We start from the raw sequence: 25,278 nt of genomic DNA, 5'->3' as shown, positions 1-25,278 counted from the left end.
ATCACATACATACATCGAAATCTTTAATTTTATACAACATCATGAGTTGACATGATCATTAAACACTCCAACAAAAAAGCATCACAAAGAAGGTAGTAATTGGTTATTAGACTTAATCAAGTGGAGATAGAGAGACCCATCTCTATGTTTGTGTGTATGTTTCATGACCAAAATCTGGCTGCTGATATATTATAATTGGTTAAACTTCTTAATTTCAAGCATGGCTGCTGAATTCTTCTTCCTCCAACTCTATCCCCTCGGCTGCGAGCCTCGTATCCTTATAAACATACCATTTCGCAGCCCAAAGATACAAAACCAAGTTCAAAACACTCAAAATCGTCAATAGCCAATAGAAGTTATAAAGTCTCCCCTTGTTTATGTTATCCGCCAACCATGGTTTTGTTGTTCCAGTCACCATATGAACTATAGTCACCAATAGAGAACTAAAGAAAAACCCTAATGATAAAGTGCTCAAAAACAAACCCGTGCTCATTGTCTTCATCCCTTTCGGACACTCCCTTAAGAAGAAATCAAGCTGCCCCATGTAAGTAAACGCCTCACCCGACCCCACCAACAAGAACTGAGGGATCAGCCAGAATACGCTGATGGGGATCACTGCCTTATCGTTTTCAGTCAGACCATGAGACCGGGCTACGTCAAGTCTCTTGACCTCGGTCAGGGCAGCCGCGATCATAGCCAATATGGAGAAGACTAGACCAACCCCGACACATTGAAGCGGAGTCAGGCCTCGCGGATTCTTCAGAAGTTTTCTGTTAATTTGTTGATGGATTTACTTACACAATTAAATTATTTGTAACAAATTAATAAATTAAGATAATGGATGCATAAGATGAAAATTAATTAACCTGGCTATGGGGACTACTATAAAGTCGTAGATTGGGACGGTGATAAGGATGCTTGCGACGAAGAAGGCGGTTAGGGATGCGGGTGGGATTTCGAAGGATTTTCCGATGCTACGATCCATGGTGGTGGCTTGAGAAACGGAGAAAGTTGTCATTTGGGCATAGACGGTCCAAAACAAAATGGTGGTGGCCCAAATAGGTAACATTCTAACCACCATTTTAACTTCTTCCACGTCTGTTAATGTTGAAATCTCCCATTTGTTTACAGCGGTAACGGATATTTGTCTGTCTTTGATCGCTGCCTTATCCAAGAATCTGCAAATTATAATCATCCATTGAAAATATCAAATAATAGAGACAAAGAATGAGGACCCATAATAATATTATTATTAATTAAGTATCAATCAAACAGCCCTTTGAATTGCTCTGTCTGTGTCTGTATGTGAAGAAGGTCCCGTTTGGAAGTTTGTATGTGGGGAAGGCTTGTGCAAGGACCGAGGATACCGATTTGGGTTGGCAGATGGGCTCCGTGAGTCGTGTCTTATATATAATAATTATTTGATACTTTTTTGGATCACACACCAACTATTTTATTTTATTATTATTATTATTACCTATTTAAAGATGGTAAGAAAAATTAAATTACATAATATTAATAATATTATGATAGTTCAATGAATGTGGTTTCTAATATTGGCTAGCTGTCTGACACATGGATTCAAATCCGATGTTGATTCTTTAGAGTTGAAATTACCTGATATATACTAGCTACTAACCAATTTTGAATAAAGTCATTATTTTTGTATATAACAAAATATCATAATAGTTAATTATTAACTCTCTTTTTCACAACCATAAAAAGTAAAAAGTACCATGCAAACTTTTATACACGGTTTTCCTATGATTCTTTAAGAAATTTTTTGATGGGTTTAAAGTTTAATTAACAGATAAAATTAAAGATTGAAAATTGATTAAACTAATTACCTGAATTGCTTGCTGTGAGGTAACTTTTGTTTCTTCTTCTTGTATTCTTCAACGGGCAAATCGTCGATGTCAAAAAGCAAAGAAGCATCCGACGGCAATTCAATCCCTCTCTTCCTCCACGCCGCCACAACAACCGTCGCTATTTGTGTCAACGGGCTTCCAACCAGCTTCCTAAAACGGTACCGTCTAGTTCCCGACAGAAACACAACTAATCCGATAACAATGGCGCAGGCACAGATTCCGTATCCCCATTCTCTTCCTATATTGTCTTGTATGTAAACCAGAACAGTAACCGCCGCTAAAGACCCGATGCTAATGAAGAAGAAGAACCAGTTAAAGAAAGACGACATCTTGGCTCTCTCTTCCTTCACTGTTTCGTCGAATTGGTCGGATCCGAACCCAGATACACTCGATTTAAGCCCACCTGTTCCTAGAGCAGTTAGATATAGTGCTATGAATAGAACCATGAGTTGGTTTCCGGTGGCTGGAATGCAGGAAGTTGGGTTTTCGCCGGAGCATTTCGGCGGTCGGAGACTTGGGATTATGGTTGAGATTGTCAAGATTGTGACACCCTGTGATGAATTGAAAGGTTAAAAATGAAATCTTTTTGGGAATATGAATATGATGATGATGATAATAATTACCATTGCCTGGACGGCGGCGAAAATGGCGATGGTGAGATAGCGGCCGAGAAAAGTGTCGGCGATGAAACCGCCGAGGAGACATAGCATGAAAGATGTTCCTAGGAAGTTAGTGGTGGTGTTGGCGGCGGTTGCATTTCCAAGGTGCATTGTATCGGTTGTGTAGGTCACCAAGTTCACCGCAATTCCTAGCGTGGTCAGCCGTTCACACATCTCCACTCCTAATTAATTAATTAATATGAAATTAATTAAGCATAGTTAATTTCATAAATAGATAAATAAAATGTTTATATATAATTAGTAACCTAGGATCATTCCGGCGCTAATCCAGCCGCCGGAAGATGATTTGCGGGCAGGGCGACCTTTATAATCCCAGGCATCATGGAAGGTTTTAGCTCCTTCAACTTCCATTGCTCTGACACAAACACAAGCACAAGAGAGAAGAGAAGAGAAAGAGAAAATGAGAAGAAAGATGATGAAAGGATCAAAGTATAGTGTGTGTGTCAGAAATGGGACATGGAGTGTCTTTTTATAGCCTAATTTTCGATTACAATTTTTTATTTCATTTTTTACTTAAAAGTCCACTTCGTAATTATTTAACTATTTTTACAACAATCATTAGTAATTTCAGCTGGTTTAAGAAATTCTTCATAAATTATCGAACTAGTACCTTTTTTTAGAAAAATAATTAACCACCAACAAATTTTATTGAATATCAGAAAGTCATAATTAATATAATAGTATTATAAACGATATTTACTACTATTATTAAAAGTTCGAAAATTTCTCTTCAACCAAATAATACACCAAAAAATAATTTGGATGGTCCAAACTCCCAAGACTCAAAATACTAGTCACCCTTCGACATTACAAAAATAAATGAGTTGTCGATTCAACCTCTTAGTGACACATACGACTAACCATAATACAATTTTTTTCATGCACATATTGTCCGTTAGAATTCCACATTGAATAACTTTCATTCAAAAACGAGATCTTGGATATAATCTTTTGACTCCTAAAATTTTTCCCAAAAAAAATTATATGAAATCACATGAAAACTATTCATATCTTGTCAACGCATAAAGTCTTGTTCGACGACATTTGTTTGCGTAATACCAAAAGTAAAACTTTATTATGGGACGAAGTCTCCATAATGTTTAATCTCCTTTTATATCTAATTCGGTTAACGAAACCACTAAACTGAGGATCAAACATATGTTTAACTGACATTTCTATATATAATAATGGAAAGAAGCTTAAAATACTTTTGACAGTGAGATTGTGATTTAAATCCAAAAAACTATACCAAACAAGCCCTAATTAATTAAAACTATAATAAATAAATAAGATGACGTGTATATAAAGTCGGTCTTAAGTACAATACTATATGTCTTCCATCTTCATAGTATTAATGGGTTTATTAATTATATATGGATTGGGGAAATGGGCTCTAGATGAAACCTCGTTTAGTTATATTAGATCAAATATAATTTAAGTAAATCTCAATCATATTTGTATAACAAATAAAATTTAAGTACTTAATTTTTGTTTTACAATTATGCTCTTTATTAATACAATCATTACATAAATATATAACATATAAAATATTTTTACATTTAATTTTAATATTATTATTTATATATTGTAATATAATTTTAATATTCATAGAATTTATATTTATTATTATAATCTAATTAAATAATAAATAATAGTATTTATTTATTTATATATATATATTATTATTACAATGAATTAATAAAAAAATATTACGGTAAAATATATAATCAATTTTTATACTTACAATTTATATATCTGTAAAGCTTATCATCTCTCTTTTATATATATATATATATATATATATATATATATATATATATATATATATTTTGTACTTCAATAATATATATGTTTATATTGTTTGTAACAAAATTATTGAATAAAATAAGTGTTTAAGCAATATCACAATAAAGGAAGACAATGTATAAAGCCACAAAACAAATAAAAAAAACACCAATTTGATTAGAATGCCAAAAACAGTCATTTTAAAAACCCCTATAATAATTTACCCAAAAAGATGCCCTATCAAACTTTGAGATTTTCACAAAGAGAAATCAATCATATTTATTGTCTAGAATTATAAAATTAGAACATTTTTTTTATTTATTAAATGTTCTCTCCTGCTATCCCTAATTTATATGATTCTTCATTTTTTCTTTCAATATATATTCTAAGTTAGATTTTGAGCTTAATTTAGTTTTTAGTTGAGGAATTAAAATTAAGTTTCAAATTATTTAATCTAATAGTTACTTAACCGCATATAATATCAAATTTTCACATGTACATTTTTATTAAATAATTTTATGTTATTTTTTTAATTCATACAATACAATGATATAATGAAATTGATAGTTTGTTAAACCAAACGAAAAAACATAACATTTGTGTAGAGATTTTCTAAAAGGACAATGAACTCTCCGACCTAAATTAGCGACTTAATAAATCGAGCCTAATATAATGTCAAGATGATATTATTGTGAATGATTCATAACGGTCGTTTGAAATTGTTCAAGGTTCTAAGATTTCTCTCCAACCTAATTATCCGCCAAAAAATAATATGAATATAACACATTGTTTCATACCAGCAAATCTAGTCGCCTCAATCTATGCTTTCCAACTCGCATCAATAGTCTTGAGTCCTGACATAACTCTACCAATAATACTCCAAATAAAACTCTAAACATCAGTTATACCCTTAGAAGGTAAAAAAACAAATACACAAATGATATAGAATAAGAATATTAATTACGCATACATCATGATCTATCATCAGTTTAAAGTTTAAAATTTGATGTTTTCTTTATCTTCTAAAATTTAATATAATTATTATTATTCTTTAATAATATTTCACAAATCAATTATGGATCATATTTCTTTAAAACTGATCCAAATTTAAAAATAAAAAAAAATCACATGAAATGAGATGACGATAGCTAGAATATATAATTGTATATTATGATTGATGACGTGATCATATATTAGCTCGAATAAGGACCAAGGATAAGTTAATGAGATTAAGGAAACTCCAAAACCCTAATCTTTGTGCAATCCACATATGCCCTCCAATGAAAAAGACGTTTAAGCTTGTAACAATATTAATTATTAATTGCAATTGCCCTAGCTATACTTTATTAATTAAACCGCATTCCATATATATACACGTTTCAATATCTATTATAAGTACTTTTCTATTTAAATATATAATTTTACAACAATAACAAGTGAATACTAAATTGATTTTTTTTCAAAGTAAAAATGATAAATAAATAATCATGTATACTAAAACAAATAAAAATATAAATTAAACGAATGAGTCTTAATACTTTATAAAAACAATGATTCTATTCATTTTCGTGTCTGAGCATGTAAATTGCAAATTTCAATGTTGGTATCCTTTGAGATAGCTGTGGAGCCAAATTCTAGATTATATTATTATAAATAAAAGGAATAGAAAAATATCGAAACTTCCACACGAATAAATTAGTGTTCCTAGCTTCTAAAATAGCGACTTAAAGTCTATCATATGAATTAATTAGGTTCTTATTAATTAGTCTTAAATATATATATAGTGTAACTAATATTAATCTGTGAATGATTTTAAAAAAAATTGGACGTGAGCTATATCCATATAATTCATTTTAACGAAAGACGTTTGTAAGTATAATCGAACCCGTGACATTTGATTTTTTCATAATAATTATTATGTCACTTAAACTATCTTAATAAATTAATAATTCATAAAAATTAATTAGCTAGGATTTCATGACATTTAGTTTATTTGATCAATCACCTAACCTAACCTCTATGTTTACATTGAGAGCTTGTTTGATCTTGTTTTTTTAAGAATTATATGGATTTTTTAGATTTTTTTTTTTAAAAAAATGTGAATTATTTAAAACTTTGTAGGACAAATTATAAAAATGTCCTTTAATATGTAAAATTAATAAAAAGGTAAAATAATAATATTTGTTAATATTGTAATTGATAAATTAAATAATATGATAGTTAAAATAATAATAATAATATAATAAAAATATTTTTTTCTAAAAAATTAAAGTTCATTTCATCATGATCTCAACTCTTAAGTGTCAAATAATGTAAATATTACATGTTTATAGTTACAGTAATATTTAGTTTACTCATGCAATATTGTTGATTACCAATAAAATTATATTATTTAAATTATTTATATTTTGAAATCAGAAAAATTAATATATGGAAGAAATGAATATAATTTCCAACTTTAATTTAATTTAGAAATGATTTTAGTAAAATTAAATTATTTTTTTTAATCTCTTACAAATTACTTTATAAATAAAAATAAAAATGGGACAACGAATTAAATATATAGCTCACAAACACACTTAACCACACTTAATCAGACGACAATCGTCTAACGGTTCGAACCCAGAAACTTAAGGTAAGTATCCACGTCTTTTTGTCGCTAGTAATTTATAACCTAAAATATTGAGAGTTAGTACTTTTGAATAATAGAATATAGTGACAATAATTATATAATAAAATATCACCGTGATAACAAAAGGGAGGATAAGGTTTGGTGTAATCATCTCACAGTGTGCCAACATAAATTAAGAACCAATTTCGAAGAATAAATAAATAAAATGAAGAAACAATTAATTGAGGGATTGAGATGTCATTTGATACCCCCATCAATTAAGTACAAATGAATTAATAAAATAAATTTATTTAATAACAATATAATTATACTAAACGAGTATATAGTATTAAACAAGAATCTAACTTTTATTGATATAATTAAAAACGGTTTAGCGAAACAAAAATAATGTCACAAATCTGACGTGATTTGTCACTTGTGTAAAAGAGATAAATAAAAAAGAATTCTCTCGAGTATAGTTATGTTTGGGACAAAAATCTCCAAACATGACCATTTTTTCGATTTTTTTTCTCTCTCATGCAAATGGCTATATTCGGGACGAAATTTCCATAACATGACTATTTTCTCGGAAAAAAAATTAATTATTTAATTAATATTAATTTTCTTTTTTTATTTTATTTTATTTTCATTATAAGTTCGTTGTTTTCCTTTTTACTTTATGCTATATTAATAAGACTCACGAAGTTAAAAAAAAAAAATGCCTTCTTCAATTTGGGCCACAAATCTTTGTCCAAAATATTGAAAATTACATTATTATAAACAGGAGAACTTATTTGAAATTATTATAAACCGGTGACATCTTAGAAAAGTCATTTATAACTTTTTGACTTGTCATTGATGTAGGTTCTTTCTGGTGTTATTATTGAGTTTAATATTTTATTATTATTAAAGGATGTACTATTTATTGATCATGCTATTGCTAAATCCTTGACTGCGTTAAAAAAGGGTTTTAGGATCTAAGTCGTCGCTACCAAGAAGAAACAAAATTATCGATCGAGTTCATGGTCGGGTCAAGAGAGAAAGAAGGTATCCGACTAACATTGGTGTCGGGATAAGAAGTTAATAAAACTTATCCCAACACCGAATTACATTATATAGAAAATTTCAAATTAAAATTTACCCACTTAAAAAATGGATATCAAATTATAAAAAAATTGATATGCAATGTCAATAAAAATACGAATATTAATTTAACTGAATGAGTCTTTATATATATAATAAAACAATGATTCTATTCATTTTCGTGTCTCAGCATGCAAATTGCAAATTGTAAGCTGCAATGTTTTCTATCCTTTGAGATAGCTGTGGAGCCAAATTTTAGCATAATTATATTATTATAAATAAAAATAATAAAAAATTATCCGAACTTCCACACGAATAAATTAGTGATTCTAGCTTCTAAAATAGCGACTTAAAGTCTATCATATGAATTAATTAGATTCTTAATTATTAATTAGTCTTGATTATATATAGTGCAATTAATATTAATCCGTGAAGATTAATTAGCTAGTCTTTCTTCACATTAGTTAATTTGATCAATCAACTATATCCTAACCTGTGTGTTTACACCAAGAGCTTGTTTGAACTTGTTTTTTTTAGAATTTTTTTGATATTTTTTTTGTAAATATTTTGATAAAAAAATGTGAGTTATTTAAATTTTTGTAGGATAAATTATTAAAATGTCTTTTTATATTTTAAATTTAAAAATATTTTTTAATATTTTTATTTATAAATTAAATAATCTGATCATATTTTTGTAGATCATTCAAAATGAAAATTCGAACTCACACAAGAATTTTGGTTCCTTACTAGTGAGGTTAAAATTTTATTTTAAATTATTTAATATTTAAAATGATAATAATATATAAAAAAGTAAAAGTTCATTTCATCATATCTCAACTCTTAATTAAGTTCCAATATACATGTTTATAGTTCTCATGCAAATGCAATGTTGATTTCTAATAAAGTCATATTATTTTAAATGTTTATATTTTTAAATAAGATATTATTAATATGATTCCAACTTTAATTTATAATATTTCTAATAAAAATAGAATTTAAAAATTTTAATCACTTAAATATATCAAAGTGATTATAACCTATACTATTGAGTTAGTATCTTTAAATAATAAAATATAGTGACAAAAATTATATATTAAAATATCATCATGATAACAAAGGGAGGATAAGCTTTGGTTTGGTGTAATCATCTCAAATTTTGCAACATCAATTAAGAACCAATTTCCAAGAAAAAATAAATAAAATTAAGAAAAAATGATTATATATATATATATATATTACAATTTTACATTTACTATGAAAGAGAAGGAGGGGATTAGTCATAGGAGATCCCATTTGAATAAAATGAACTTATTTAATAACAATATAATTACAAAAAGAGGATCTAGTATTAAACAAGAATCTAACTTTTATTTATAGTCATACATACATATATATGTAACTAATTAGTAAATAATTTTTTTTTTACTTTTTATTATATTAGTAGGACCCACGAAGACTAGGGACCTCAGTTTGTTTGACACGTTTACAAAAATGCCCTTCCTCAATTTGGGCCACAAATTTTTCTCCAAAAAGTTGAAAATTACGTTCTATTTGGCAACTATACAGCACGGAGAACTTATTTGAAAATTATTATAAATAGGTGACATCTTACAAAAGTCTTTTATAACTTTTTGACTTGTCATTGATGTAGGTTCTTTCTAGTGTTATTATTGAGTTTAATATTTTTTTATTATTAAAAATGGATGTACTATTTATTGATCATCTTATTGTTAAGACGTGACCGGGGTAAAAGAAGGTTTTAGGGTCAAGTCGGGAATGAGGAGAAAAAAGAGAGTCTCGGATCGAGTTCATGGTCGGGTCAAGAAGAAAGAACGTGTCCAGCTGGATTCGGAGTCTGAATAAGAAGTGGGCGAAACCTTCCCAAAAACCAAAGTACATTATATATGTATAAAATTTAAAATCAAAATTTACCCACAATAAAATAAGGAATTAGATATAAAAGTATAGACTTATCGATCTGACAATGTGAATAATAATATGGATATTAACCTGAAGTAAGTATTTAATTATCAATCGGGTTCTGACTATTCATAAGTATTAGTTCTCGATAGAGATGACAATAAGGCGGATCGGAACGAGAATATGTTTATAATTATGTCCCATTCTATTTCAAGGATTTTTTTTTACTACCATTATTATCCCATTTGGTTTTTAGAATCCCTAGAGCTCTGTTTATATCCTATGCTTTACAAAATTACAAAATTTATTTAATAAAATTATCTTAATGAATTTTTTAATATTATATATTTAATTATGTTTACTAGTGATCGATGTAGAATTTGGGTGAAATGAGGCGGGGAACACAAATATCATTCTATCCCATCTCCAATCAACTACAGGCCAAATCGAAAAAAATGCGAAAAAAATTATAATTTTCATCCTAACTAGTTGTTGACTTAATTAATGTAAAGTATCTTTTAAAATTATATTTACTATTTAAATAAAATATTTAAGAATAAGTTATTGAATTAATTATAAATTAATGTGATTAAAAATAGAAATTTGTAAATGAAGTCAACCAGATTGGTGATTTGGTGCCACGTGGAGGAAACCCATTAGGGGAGCTATGAAAAATGTATATTCTTGGTTGAGATTAGGGTTAGAGAAGCTGACTATGTAAATTAAGTTGTGGATAAATATGGTATCAAAAAAATATTCACTTATATTCTTTCAAGGGTTCCAAGAGCCATCCCACAACACCGGACGTGACTAATCGTACGTTGAATCTTCTATCTATCTATTTAATTAATTATATACATCTCTCTCTAATTAGTTTTATTAATTAATGTTTATTAAATAATTGAAGAGAGAGAGAGATTTATGGATTTCTTAATTTCTTAATTATACTTTATAGTTGAAAAAACAAATCAATCTAATATATAGTCAAAACAATTATAGTAGGATTTTTGTTTGGCCGTCCATTTCTTATAGTGTGCGCGCGCATCTAAGTAGGTCATATAATTAAATTACCAATTTAAATGAATAATTCAAATCTAGATTTCTCTATAATTAAATATTTCATTTCATATTTCTGAAATATTAAAAAGTAATATTAATATAACTATTGATGAACTGATTTTAATCAACATTTGTATTTTTTTTATTTATTTAATAAATTGGTTAGTGAGTTATCATTCATTCATTTGTGACATTTACAAACAAAAATAAATCAACAAATATAAAACATTTAATATTTTTTTTTACACAATTTTTAGTATATAAGCCAAGCGTGAGAGAAGAGATGGCCTAGAGGATGGTGGATGGTAAGTAGTATGTACATGTGATTATGAATTAATGTTTTTGTCAAAATAAGAATTAAATAAAACAACATTTGTTGCGTAATCATGATTACGACGTTAATTTAATTTGTACATAAACAATAATGGAAGGGGCAAAATAACAAAATTAAATTAATGTTTTAGTTTTTTGGTGATAGACTCAGCAGCACGACTGTGTGGAGAGGACATACAATCCTACTCATTATCATCACTAATTAATTCTATGGATTATATATGCTTTTGACTTCTTTTATTTTTATATAATTATTTGTATCTATCATTATATAACTTAATTATTTTTTATGCAAGATAACTACCTCTTCACAAATATAATTTAATAACAACAGTACTTAAAATTAAAAGTAAAAAATATTATTTTTTATTATAGTATTATTTTCTTTAACAAACATATATATGATAAATTTATTTCAAAAAACCAAATATTTTGATATTTCAAAAAAAATATAATGATAAATAATTCGATTCAAATTAAAAACATCTTAAGTTTAAGGGAAAATTATGATTCTGAGGGAGTTATGATAGCTTCCAACATAGAAATAACGTGTATCGAGATGTTATAATAACTTTATAAATTAAAAAAAAAAGTGATAAAATTAGGGTATAAATTAAGCAGTTCCTTAATAGAAGGATTAATTGGGTATAAAAATTGTTACTTACAAGTTACAAACCCAATCATACCACAAACAATTTTGATATATATAACTAACAAAACCGTATATAACAATGAATGCAATCTACATAAGCCCTTTACAACTAATTACTTAAAAGAGGTTCTTCTTTTTTCTTTTTCTTTTTTACTTTTGTAGTTTTGATGCATTTTATAATTAGTTGATTTTGTAAAAATAAAAACTTCATAGTAAGCAAAATTTATTTGTTAATATTTTAGGGAAAGGAAAAAAAATTTATCACACAAACTTAAACATATAAGTTGAGTACAAAAAACAAAAAAAACTCGAGCAAAATGAAAAAAACAAGGAAAAAAACAATTTCTGTGTTTTTTTTTAATGAAACTATCATGACCTCGTATCAACTTAAAACGTTTTAAATACAAATTGAACTCATAATTTTTGTCCGGTAGAAATCATCTTTATCAGGTGAGTTATCTTAATGAGTAATAACAATTTATGTTATAATTTGAATTTAATTTTTTTATACTACAATTAATGAATCAATAAAATGTATTTTATATTTAAAAAACTTTTGAAATTTAAAATAAAAAGAACGTATTGAATAATCAGTTTATAGAAAACTCTTTTAAAATCTTTTATTTAATTAAAACTCACTAAGGTAACTTAAGTGACAAAAGTGATTTCTAAGAGATCAATAGTTACGAGTTCAATTCCAACCTAGAACGCCTTAAGTTGAAAGGAATGTTATGACTATGAGTTATTGTTAACATCCTTCTTTCACAAATATAACAGAAAATTAATGTAAAGAGGAGTCACTTTTAAAGCGAAAAAATAATAATATTTTGTATTGATTATAGATCTATATATAATTTGGGGAAAAAGATCTCTTATATATAAAGTGAAAGGAAGAAGTAACTAGAGGACAACATCTACATTATTAACTTTGGGGACTGGATTAGAAGATGGATGTTAAGCGTGTATTTTCTTCATGCAAAGATCGTGTTTGAATATTAATGAACAATTAATTAACCAAGTTCATGGAACCCACCTTAATTCCAATCCCCTTAATTTCAAGATCTTAATTATTTTGACAACTATTTATTTGGTAACAACTTCATATATATAAATATATATATTTATATTAAAAAAACAAAAAACAAAATAGAACACATTAAGAATTATCAAGAGTTTAATGAACATCTTGAATCGAGGGTCGAATCTATATAAGTATTTTCGGGTGGACTGAAGGATTTCCGAAAAAAAAATACAATAAAAATTTGACATTATTTATAATTTTTTAAGAAGTTTTAATATAATTCACTATTTGTTTATCTAATTATTTTTTCTTTTTAAATTTACCTTTATTCAATTATTTTATTTAAAAATTTATCGTTATTTTTAAAGTACGCCAAACTCTAAATCCTATTGTGTTGAGATTAAAAATTTGATATAAAAATTTAACTGAACTAGAAAATTTTTATTAAATCCAAAAGATGTAAAAAAAGTATATGACATTTTTAGATGAGGATAAAAAAAAAAATTATCAAATGAATTTTTTTTCCTTTAATCTTTTTTTGCCAAAGATAAAACTAAATACCAAATAGTCTATTGATATTAGTTTTAAAACAAGACTAGATCATCATGAAAGGTCTAAAATTGAGAAAAATATGTGATCTCCATGGAAAATAAATGAAAAGAAATATTAAATATTTATTTGAGATTTGGAAAGAGCAAGGGTTGTGAAATAGAGATGTTTAAAAGGGGCAGGATAAGGCTAGACCTCACAACAAGAAGACAACTAATTACTACAAACACATGGTTCTAGTTAGGGAAACATTTGATAGTTAGGAGGAATATTTGATGGATTAAACTAAAATTCAACTCGAAATACTAATTCGTAGGATATTTTGGATTGGATTGAAATCTGATTGGTATAAGTTTGGTTCGGATTAAATTCAGAATTCCTAATTATCAAAACTATCTAAATAAAAATATTTTTTTCAATTTATTTTTCTTTAAATTTCAACTTAATATAATAATATTTTTGACTTATTTTCTTATCACTTAATTAATAAACTTATTTTCTTTTAAGATTTTTTTAAATTAATTAATTAAAAAGATTCGAAAGTAACTAATTAAAGATTTTAACAAAAATAAAAATACTATTTAAATAAATAAAATTAATTATAACATTAAAATTTGAATATTTTTTTTATAATTAAACATAATAAACATCAAATAATAAAATAAATCAAAAATTAAATAATCAAATTAATAAGAAAATATTAAATTGGATTATCTTAGAGGCGAGCATTTGACGGATTAATCCGAATTACAAATTTTTAACTATTTTGGTTTAGTGTAATTTGGATTGAATTAAATTTAGATTTAATTTAATTAGGACTGAAATTGAATAAAACAATTAATCCAAAATAGTTTGAAACAAAATATATAATATACTTAATTTAATTTTTAATTTTTTAATTAAATACAAATAAAATAAATAAATTAATTAAAAAATATATTGTTGAATAATTTCAAGTTTACACTATAAAATATATATATATATATATATATATATATATATATATATATATATATATATATATATATATATTAGTTTGGATTGTCGCATATTCAATCAAATTTGTATTAATTAGTAAAATGGTTTGAATTATGAATTTAATAAATTTAGTTTGAATTTACGGATTAGACTGATCAACCTCTTATTAGATATAAGACTTGATATTAATTTAGAAAATTTATAACTTTTTAACAATGTTGATTTTATTTATTAATTCGTAGTTTAAGTTTTTGGTTGTCAAATTTATTTAAACCACTTGAAATATAAACTTAAGAGGAAAAATGAGTGTATCGATTGTATAAGTTATATTGAGGTATATATATAAAATGTATAAATTAATATTAATATTTTTTAACTTGGACTGTTTTGATGGATTTTTATCATTTTTTTAGAAATTTTATTATGCTTTATCTTGTCACTTATGAAAACACAAATGAGTTTTCATCACAATTTTTGTATCAAAAGAAAACTTTGCATGTGGAGGTTTCAACTGAGGGGTAAATTGCTTTCTCATATTTAAGGATGCCAAGGTTGAATCGGGAGGACTTGATTCGGTGAAGCGACACTCTTTTCAGTATTAGTCGACAATTATCCTAGTCAAGTAAATTTATATTATTTTTCTCCGGACTTAATGGTAAGGGGGCAAATACTCTTTTTTTTTTTATTTTTTTTTATTTTTTAGCTCTACTCATTATGACATTTTTGCATAGGACACTATCACAAAAATAAAAAGATTTATAATATATGTCATCAAAATGTTTCCTTTGTTTCCAAAAGTTGATGACCTTTAAGTGGGTACTTGTGGGGTTTACTCAATAAAGTGCTTAGACTTACTTGGGTTGTGTATCTTAAAATGTTTAAGGAATCTTGGATTAATTTGGGAATCAAAAGATTGAAACTCATCAAAGAAATTATTATATTCTGAATAGTCTGGAATGAAATAAATCAAAAGGTATTTGATAACAATGTCTATCACCTCAAAATCCTGAAAATTTTGATCCTTACTAATTTTATTGAAACTCAAAGATATACTACAATTTCATTTAAATAGACATCACAAAGCAAATAAGGAAAAAAAAGAGTGCAAGTTGAGACTATTTTAAATTATTTGTTTTTCTTTGTTATTTTGTTATAATTGAATTCCCCCAATCACAATCCTATACTCCCAAGATTGGGTATTTTTGTCAGTGGTCTCACCACTCTTTTACCCCCATTTTCATATTTCTCTCCTTTTTAATCTTCTATGTAATTGTATGCTTGTCGTTTATATGTTTTTGAAATATTCTTAGTTAGTCTTGTGAAGTGGTACGAGTTTTCTTTACCAACAATCCTCCTTATTCTTTTTAACCGTTCAGAAAAACTTTTATAACTCTAAAATAGTAAACATTGAAATGAATTGAAGTGATGTCTATCTTGTTTTATAATTTTTGAAAGCATAGACAACTTTAGTACTGTGATAATTATACATACATATGAAACAATAATATATGCATTATATGAACCCCTGCAAGTTGCAATTGGAACATGCATAGGAAAAAAATATCAGGAGAAAACCCCAAAAGTCTTTTGTTTGCTTGAGTCGACTTCGATTGAGACATCCACTACATATTTGTATTATGACCACACAAGAACAAGGATGAGTACGACTTCGAATCAATTATGGAATCGTAAATATTTATCAAACAATTTTTCTTGTCATTTTCCTTCTTTCTCCAGATTCATTCACATTCTATGAGAGCGACATATGGATTAATAACCAATTCAATGGGGCCTATTGAACTCACGTCTTGTCTTCAACTCAAATTATATGTGAATGTTTTTAGTTTGAATTTGAAGTGGTAGAAAAATTAAAGAATCAAGGTCCGGTTATGTTTCCAATACTTCCTTTAAGATCGTTCAGCTTCGAGTTAACCTAAACTCATTTGAGAAACTTAATCTATAGTTATTTATTATTTTTCACGAAGGTTAATGCACACTATTATATTTTCGCATTTACAATGAATTAATGAAAATATTATAATTTTTAAAAAATAATATATTAAATAAATTGTCGTGAAAAATTAGAATAACCATTAACAAGACAAAATACAAATAAATAAGAGGGATTCCTAATAATAATATATTGATTTAAATGAATGTGACATGACAATAGAAGAGTGTGAAAACATAATCTAAAGAATAAATCATAATCACAAAAAAGGAAGAAAAAAAGAAGTCTTTATGGGTGATAACCTAACCTTAAACACTAATAATCTTAGTTAAGAGCTAGACTAAAAATTTATATGTCTTAATTAATTTCTACTCAGAATATTGATAAATGATAACCTAACCTAATGAATAACTCAGGGTAGAAATGGAAAAAGTCTTTATTCTGACAGCTTTATAATATGAGCTTTATCCTTTGATTAAAAAATGAAATGAGGTGTTCTCAATTATTGAGATGATATGGGCCAACCCAATATGATATGTAAGTAAGTATCATAAAGTCATTAGGAATTAGGTCTTTGCTAAAGAATCCATGCAAGTTGCGTTAAATTAAGCTTTTCTACTTATCCATTTTTGGACACTTCTTTATTTATTTATTTTTGGGGGCATCAGGCTCAATTACCTCATCATACATGCAACAGTTCCCAAACAAAAACAGGTAAATTAAAGTATAATGTTTCAATCCAGCAAGTAGTCACGGGCTAATTTTGAGAAAAAAAATTAAATTATTCAAACTTTAATGATTTCATCTTTTGAAACTTTATTTCAAGATTGATGTTCTTGAATATGATCATAATTAAGAACAACTGGCCTGCCAAGGTTGTCGGTAACATCGACAACCTTCGAGAAATTGAACGCTTCCTTTCACGATGTTTGGTGGGCAGTCACCCAAGTCCATCCGAGCAGACACATATTCAAGATTTGAAGTTTTATACGAGGGATAGATATATAGTTGAATGTTTCTTATCTTGGCCCGCACGAGGGTGACCTATCTACCATGTTGTGTGACATTTCTGTTGACTGTTATTATCAAAGAATCACATTAATTGTATAGTCACGGGGCAGTTAAAAAAGAAATGTGTTTTGTAAAAAGAAATCAATATTTTAGAGGTTTATATATATGTTTCTCTTAATTAATTCTTGCAGAACACCTTTCTGAATTTTTTGATTCATATATATATATATATATATATATATATATATATATATATATATACACTAGGGTATGTCATATACAAATTAAAATCATAAGAAATTTAATAATATAATTATCATGACGTTATTAGACTATATATAATATTTAAATTTTTAGGTATCTTTATAGTACTTTATTTGTAAACAAAAAAAATAGATAAGATCAATACAATCCTCTTGAGCAATCTCTATATATAATGTTTGATCCAAAATTTTCTCCTTCAAAGCTAGTAATTATATTCTTAAAAAATAATTCAAAATTTTTACCTAAGAGATTAAAGTCACAAATTCTATTTTCACTTAAAATATTTTAAATTAAATTTACTAAAAATAATATAAAATATTAATTTTTATTTTTTTTAAAAATTATGTCTATTGTGTTGGATCTCATACCCAAACTAATGGGCTTGCTTCTGTTGTGCTGTTATTTTAATAAATTTAAGTTAAAAAAAAAAACATGACACCAATAAATGCACCCTTTTGTCTCAAAATTAATTAGTGTGATTTATATTTCCATGAAATTTATGATTATCGTCCAAAAAACGATTTATTTGAGCCTTAACCTAATTGGGGGCATTGGGTAGTGTCAGAAAGTTTAAGTACAAAACAACTAGTATATATATTCTCTCCCACATGTTTGGATTTATGCACTTTTAATTTATTATATATATATATATATATAGTCATGTGTGTGAGACAGAACAAGACTCACGGGCAGCCAAACCAAACTCATCCACAGATTGACAGCCATTTTCAAGGACAAGTGGTTTTAGAGTCTAGCCAACAGATTTTCAATTCAACCTATTACAAATCATTATTTTTAACCACATATTATTATGAGCTAAGAACAAAAAAAAAAAATACATACATTATGATCAATTACTTTGCTATTATGCTTAAAATCTAATTAACATTTGTATATATGCCTTACAATTTTTTTTAGATGAAGCACAATTTTTTTTTAGATGAAGCACAAATTTTTTTATTTTATTTTAAAGGGTATCTATTTCCATTTCATTAATTATGTACTTAGTTCAAGGCTTAAGTGACTGAAAGTTTGGAAGAGAAGAATCTACATGGCTACATCACACAAAGGAGAACAGGGGAACAAGTGATTTTGGCAATAGAAGATCCTGAGATACACAAAAAGACATAAAGTCCTGAGCTCAATCCTAATTTTTTCCAAGTAAATTTGCTATGTTATTTGTTAATATATATATATTTCAAAAACAATTTATATAGGCATGGGAGGGTTAGGGTTAGGGTTGGCATATTTTTTTTATGGTAAAATTGTTACATAAGTCCCTAATTTAAAAAAAATAATAATTTAATTCAATATTTTCTGATTAATATAATATGGCAAAACTTACATTTATTCATAATTTTCATATTACCTTTTTAGATAATTCGAGAATTTCTCGTATATAGGGTTCTTCTCTGCTTTAAGTCCAATAAAAACAAATTATTATTTATTAAAAATTTATGAATTCAAATCTTTTAAAACATATACTATATATATACTAGTAGCTTAAGTGAGTTTAGGAAACATAATTAAATTTTCTCGGTCCTGTATACCCTAAAATGAAGTTTAGGGTCAAAATGAATTAATATTGTATTCATCAAATTTTGATTATTTCAAAACCTTTGTCATGTTCAAGCTTAATTAGTTTTGGAATACAAAAGAATATTCTAAGACAAATTTAAATATTTTGCGCAAGTTTAAAGTCCAATTTGTGTTTTTGGAATCAAGGATCTGTTTAATTTGTTTGATATGCATGCATACATATATAACTAATTCTTTCTCTTTTTCTTCTCTTTTATTTTTATTTTATTTTTATCTTGTTTGTGAATATATATATATTAACTAGTTTCTTTATATCTAAGTTGCTGGCTGTATAAAATATCAATAAAAAGGAACAACTTAAATCAATTAAGCAACGATGATAATTAAGTTACAAGTACTTCAATTAAGCACACAATAATACGAAAACACACTCGCAATGAAAAAACACTACTTGCTACAACAACCGATACAACACAAATGAATACGTTAAAATCAAACTAAGGTACACAACAAGGGTTTACAACACACCGATCGGTTATCGATTAAGCGCATTGGAAATCGGATGGCAAGTTTTTTCCACATGTGTTGATGAGCAAGCTAAGAGCTATGGGAATGTTAATGTTGATTCCAAGAATGTTGGCCTTCAATGCAGTGCATAGGCAAATGGCGGCCTCTAAATCAAGTAAGCCTCCCAACACTGAGCAACAAGGTGCATCGGGTGGGGTTCCAACTACGGTTCCAACCGACCCGTTTAACACCTTGGCACATATCCCTAACTTTAAGGCATCTCTAGGGCAGCTTCCATGAGACGAAGGATTAGGGTTAGGGTTAGGGTTAGGGTTAGGATTGGGCTTAGGGTATGGGATGACGGGAGGAGTGTTGCAACCACTTGTTAGTGTGAAGAAGAGAAGGTTGATGGCCAAAAAGAGAGTTGTGGTTTTGAGATCCATGGTCAATAGGGTGACAGTTGTATGATGATTAATGGTGGATGAATGATTTTGAATACGGAAAAGTGTTATTTATAGACAAGGATGGGGTGATTTGAGTTGTGGGTAGATTTTGAAGGTTTGAGTTATCTTGGGGGTGTAATTTTTTTTTTTATAAATATGTGGATCACATGATGGAGTTGGATCAATGGTAACAGAGAAAGAGTTCAAGATTGGCTCTCCCGTGACTATTGAATCATAAAGTTTGTTTAATTGTTTTCTTTTTGGGATCGGAAACCAATGTTTCAATGAATCTTAACCCATTAATATTAATAAAGAATTTGTATTATTGTGATTAGATAAGAACTATCAAATTGTTTTAAGATCAATAATCACAACATTAAACACATTTTTGGGTTTTGTATTCTTTATCTCCAAATAAATTGAACATTTTTTTTTACCAGCAATACTTTTACAGTTAATATCGAACAAAAACCAAAATGTATATTCAGAACGGAATTATGAGATTTGAGGACATAGTATAGTAATTAAAAACAGCTAACATGATGTCATAGTAATCCAAAAATTAGGTTTTGATTATAGAATTTTAAATTGTTTCTCAATAAAATAAGAAATGATTAAATTTGTGGAGGTACTGACAATTTTTATTTGGTGAAAAAAGTTATAGTGTGATAATTACAGTTGGATCTTAATACTAATTTTATTATACCAAAAAGACCAATATACTAATGAAGAACTGAAAGGGCTTATACCATAAAACCCAATACTAGTGAAGAGCCTGAAGCCCATTAATATACCAAAACGCCCAAAACTAATGAAGAGCTGAAGCCCAATACAGTTGTTTTATTACTTTTTTAAATGATTGAATTCTTATAAATATAATAAAATTATAAAAAAATATTTTTGACACATTGGGTTGGCTAAAGTCTATAAGTTGTACCAAAAGACCCTAAGGTTGGTGTGCCTCGCCCATGTACTTACCTAGGACCAGCCCTGCCTATATATGCTAGGATTATGAGGTCTTAGGAAGTTAGGACCTAAGGATTAGGAAAGGGGATTGACTAAGGAATAATTGTTGCATTATATTTGATAAGGTAAACACATATGTAAATAGATGTAAAAGTAACAAAAGAATTAACATTGTGAAATTAGCCTAGATGGTTATATAAAAGTAACTATCATCAATTCATCCCCATGTGATGGATTTATGCCCAAATGAAAATTGGATTCAACTCAAATGATTGGTTTTGAGACCAAGTATGATCATTTCCTTCCTAAGAATATGTTGATGAAAAATGTTTAATAATCTTTTATGAGTTATCTAGAAAAATCTGAAAATTTGTTTAGAGCATGTGACAGACAGTCAAGGTGCCACTTGCCTGCCATGCATAGGATGATACCAATCAAATATTGACCGGAGGGCTGCCCTGTTTGCCCGAGCCAGCCATGGTCACCATCACCGACAACACACCATTCAAATAGATGTCAATCCATATCCCCATTTGAATCTGGTCCTTTACAATCCTTCATGTCTGCATGCGCTTGGGATAAAGTAGAATCCAAATTCTACACCTTCCTTCCACAAACACACAAAAGTTTGCCGAATACTAATTCTGACAGTTTTAACCAGCTAAGGACATGTTTGTTTGTATATACTGTTTCATATCCTGCCTACCCAGTATATATATATAAGAAGAAAAACCCTATTCACATTCCCATCTTCTTCTTCTTCTTCTTCAACCTAAGAAAAAAAGAAAACATGGTTTCTAAAGCACTTGTTCTCTTCCTCTTACTCAACCTCCTCTTGTTCACCTACACAAGTGCATGTGGCACATGCACTCCTCCAAAGACTAAGCATCATAAACCTAAGCCCAAGCCACAACCACAGCCACAGCCAAAGCCAAAGCCAAAACCTTCTGAAGGTAATTATTGCCCAAGGGATGCCCTAAAGCTGGGGGTATGTGCAAATGTGCTCAAGGGACTGCTGGATCTCACTCTTGGAACCCCACCGGTTGAGTCATGCTGCACACTCATAGATGGACTGGCAGACATTGAGGCTGCTGCATGTCTTTGCATCGCCATTAGAGCAAATGTTCTCGGGATTAATCTCAACGTCCCTCTCTCTTTAAGCTTGCTTCTTAATGTTTGCTCCAAGAAGGTCCCAAAAAATTTCCAGTGTGCTTAAACTTTATTATTAGCTTATGTTGTTTGTTATAATATGTATCAATAAAAGAAGCTACAAAGGCAACACAAAGGGACGTTTTTTGTTTTCTTGAAGAAAAAAATATGAGGAAATGCAATTTCATAAATTGAGAACTTCCACTCTCAACTGTGTCTCTTCAACATCAACCCAAAAAAAAAGTGTTTGAATACATTTATTTTTGTTTCATGGTTCAGAATACAAAAAAAAAAAATATGTGAGCACCTTGCCATCAAACTTTGCAATAGTTTGCTAGGAGAGATACTATGGCTCTGCACCAAGCTCCACTCTTAGATTATCATATGGGTACACTTTTGGTGCCTGGAAAACAAGAAAATCAAACTTTTGACCAAATAGAATACAAGTTATCATACGTTTCTGTAACAATCTTTAGGGTTTATAGAATATGAGAACGAAAGAGAGAAAGTTGAGATGAGGAACAAGAAGAATGTTCTTCATTCACGTTTGATAGAATTTCATATACCTAGTTATCTCTATTTACTGTAAAAAAGATTCTATAATAACATAAATACAACTGTAGTAAAGTAAATAGAATGATAATAGTAAAGTTCAGTAACAGCGATTCAACTTGGCCTAATGGATGAGTTGTTGAATGAACAACATTTACATAACCTGTCTAAACTCAAAAAGGAAATTTGGGACAAATGAAATAGACCAACATTGAAGTAAAGACTCTCAATCAGGAAAGAATCAAAAGATTATTTTCACTTCTTTCTCATCTTTTTTAAAGGGTGGGAACTATATCTGGTTGGGAGGTCTTTAACATAGTTGATGAAACCATAAATAATTAGTTTTTCAAGTTTCTGTCTCTTTCTTTTTCAGTTAGGATTAGCCGATTAGGGTTTTATGATGGATTTCGTTTTATGCTTTTTCACATACACACGTTGATGTATAATTAATGTCTCTTTGTTGCTCTCTTGAAGCATAAGTGTTAACTTTTTTGTGCTTTCAATTCTTTTCTTTTTTTATACCTAAACAACACCTTTAGTTTAAAAAAGGTTCAGGTCAAGTGTTCAAATTTGACATAGAAATTGTTTATATTCATTAGAAGTCGTCTTTTCAAACAAATAAAAAAACAAACTTCAGGTTTTTTAAAATGGTTATAAAGGCTCAAACCCACAACTTGTGGCCATGAACTTTACGCTGAGCTAAACGAACCTTCACTAATTTGCTTATTCTAGTTACATTAACCCTACTAACAGTAACAATTTCCTCATATATCAGCACAGTCCATCTCAAGTTGGTTCATTCTTAGAACTGGGGAGGAAAATCGATCAAAAGGAAAAGCAATAGCAGCGTAACCAAAAAAATACTTGAAGTGCAGGCATTGAAAATTCCCAGGACTCAACTGTATGATTATCATATTAGCAGTTAAAAACACCAGACAATCATAAACTTGGTCTTTAACTCAAGAATCACCATCACATAATCATCTGAAGCCAAGAAAGTTTGCATAACATATCTAAAAAGGACCAAATTGAGGCCCCGCTCAGGCGGAATATATCTTCTCCTAAATATGGCTATGCAATTAACAAGATATGATTGAAAGTTTCAACTTCATAAAACAAACGACTCAACCCTCAAGAAAACTATCGACCTATTGGTTATCACATTTTATGAACCAGATCGTGATTCGGAAAAATCTAGATTTGTTATGTTTACCATAAATCACAATAATCACTAAATAATAATTAGATCATCATCCATAAAATAATCTTACAAAATGAACCAAAAACCATATAATAATATAGATCATGATTAATTAAATAATCTGTATAATTATAACCATGGATCATGATCCAAAAAACAATCATATACCAAACAAAAATAAACCACTTCCAATTTTAAGTTAGGCAATTTTCCAATGGTATCATGATTGTAACAAAATACAAGTTTTCAAATAGGCTCTATGTTTCCAACAAAATGTAGGTTTCTCATTAGTGTAACTTATACAACTTTAACAAGGACAGCAACTTTAAAAATGCCTATAGTTATTTTTATCATTCCTAATTCTAGCTTCTTACTCCGGTACTAAGCATATAAAATTGTTGGACTGAAACACATTATTCAGATAAGCCAGAATGCCATGGAATATAATTCAAGACAATATTTATAAATAAAGTACTTACAAATGGTATCTTGGATGCTTTGTCATTCCAAACAGCCAGCATTCCAAGACCAACGAAACAACTCAAACCTCCACATAACCAAGCCAAGGCCTCGTACTGGAATTTGATCGAGTAAACAGAAAATAAGACAATGGGTCAGGAAATACGAGGGAAAACGATCAAAACCCTACCTTTCCAACTGTAGGAGCAATACGATCTATGCAAGGCTCAGGCAATGAAGTACCATTATCCCAAACAAGCTCATCATCGGCGGGTAACTAAAGCAGATCAAGAACAAGAGTGAGAGACAACAAAAGAGAAGTAAATTGGAAGATGCGTTAGCGAATTTAGGGTTTTTATAAGGATATTGAAAGATGAAAGAAGGGACTCACTGGCTGGCTAGGGACGATGTGTCTACCGACCGGAAGACCCATACCGGCGCGAAGGCGAAAAGATGAGGCAACTGAGCGGGGAACGACGCCGTTCCCGCCGGTGATCTGTGAAGCAAAGCGGCTTAACCTTCCTGCCATTTTCTCTTTCTTTCTCCTCAAAGAAATTACAGACCCAATAATAAATCGATCAAATGAACGGGGTCAGATTGGGTCCGAAGGGTGGGGATATTCTGCTCCAAGAGGGTTCTCCAATCTCCTCCACCATCTTATAATAACGTGACACGTGTTAAAAATTGATCTACACCG

The 25,278-nt window shown here is 28.7% G+C and overlaps 4 protein-coding genes across 4 annotated transcripts; 1 reads left to right on the top strand and 3 right to left on the bottom strand.

Annotated features, from left to right (window-relative positions):
- Window positions 1–69: 69 nt before the first annotated feature.
- LOC124929577 (protein NRT1/ PTR FAMILY 6.3) lies at window positions 70–2,976 on the bottom strand. The gene is made up of 5 exons (XM_047469979.1): window positions 2,794–2,976; window positions 2,492–2,709; window positions 1,848–2,419; window positions 867–1,178; window positions 70–770 (listed from the first exon to the last, which is right to left on the bottom strand). The coding sequence occupies exons 1-5, from the start codon at window positions 2,897–2,899 to the stop codon at window positions 215–217; spliced, it is 1,764 nt and encodes a 587-aa protein (XP_047325935.1). The 5' UTR covers window positions 2,900–2,976; the 3' UTR covers window positions 70–214.
- Window positions 2,977–19,643: 16,667 nt separating this feature from the next.
- On the bottom strand, window positions 19,644–20,307 carry LOC124932125 (14 kDa proline-rich protein DC2.15-like). Its single transcript, XM_047472730.1, has one exon. The coding sequence runs from the start codon at window positions 20,252–20,254 to the stop codon at window positions 19,847–19,849; it is 408 nt and encodes a 135-aa protein (XP_047328686.1). The 5' UTR covers window positions 20,255–20,307; the 3' UTR covers window positions 19,644–19,846.
- Window positions 20,308–21,969: 1,662 nt separating this feature from the next.
- On the top strand, window positions 21,970–22,599 carry LOC124932166 (lipid transfer protein EARLI 1-like). The gene has a single exon (XM_047472781.1). It carries the CDS (start codon window positions 22,011–22,013, stop codon window positions 22,434–22,436), a length of 426 nt encoding a protein of 141 aa, XP_047328737.1. The 5' UTR covers window positions 21,970–22,010; the 3' UTR covers window positions 22,437–22,599.
- Window positions 22,524–25,163, bottom strand: LOC124932167 (NADH dehydrogenase [ubiquinone] 1 beta subcomplex subunit 8, mitochondrial). The gene is made up of 4 exons (XM_047472782.1): window positions 24,973–25,163; window positions 24,772–24,858; window positions 24,602–24,697; window positions 22,524–22,772 (listed from the first exon to the last, which is right to left on the bottom strand). Exons 1-4 carry the CDS (start codon window positions 25,108–25,110, stop codon window positions 22,716–22,718), a joined length of 378 nt encoding a protein of 125 aa, XP_047328738.1. The 5' UTR covers window positions 25,111–25,163; the 3' UTR covers window positions 22,524–22,715.
- Window positions 25,164–25,278: the final 115 nt, after the last annotated feature.

Source organism: Impatiens glandulifera, chromosome 3 (assembly GCF_907164915.1).
Source record: "Impatiens glandulifera chromosome 3, dImpGla2.1, whole genome shotgun sequence".
Taxonomy (NCBI): domain Eukaryota; kingdom Viridiplantae; phylum Streptophyta; class Magnoliopsida; order Ericales; family Balsaminaceae; genus Impatiens; species Impatiens glandulifera.
Note: the sequence above shows the minus strand (reverse complement) of the source record. Positions and strands in the feature narration are given on the sequence as shown.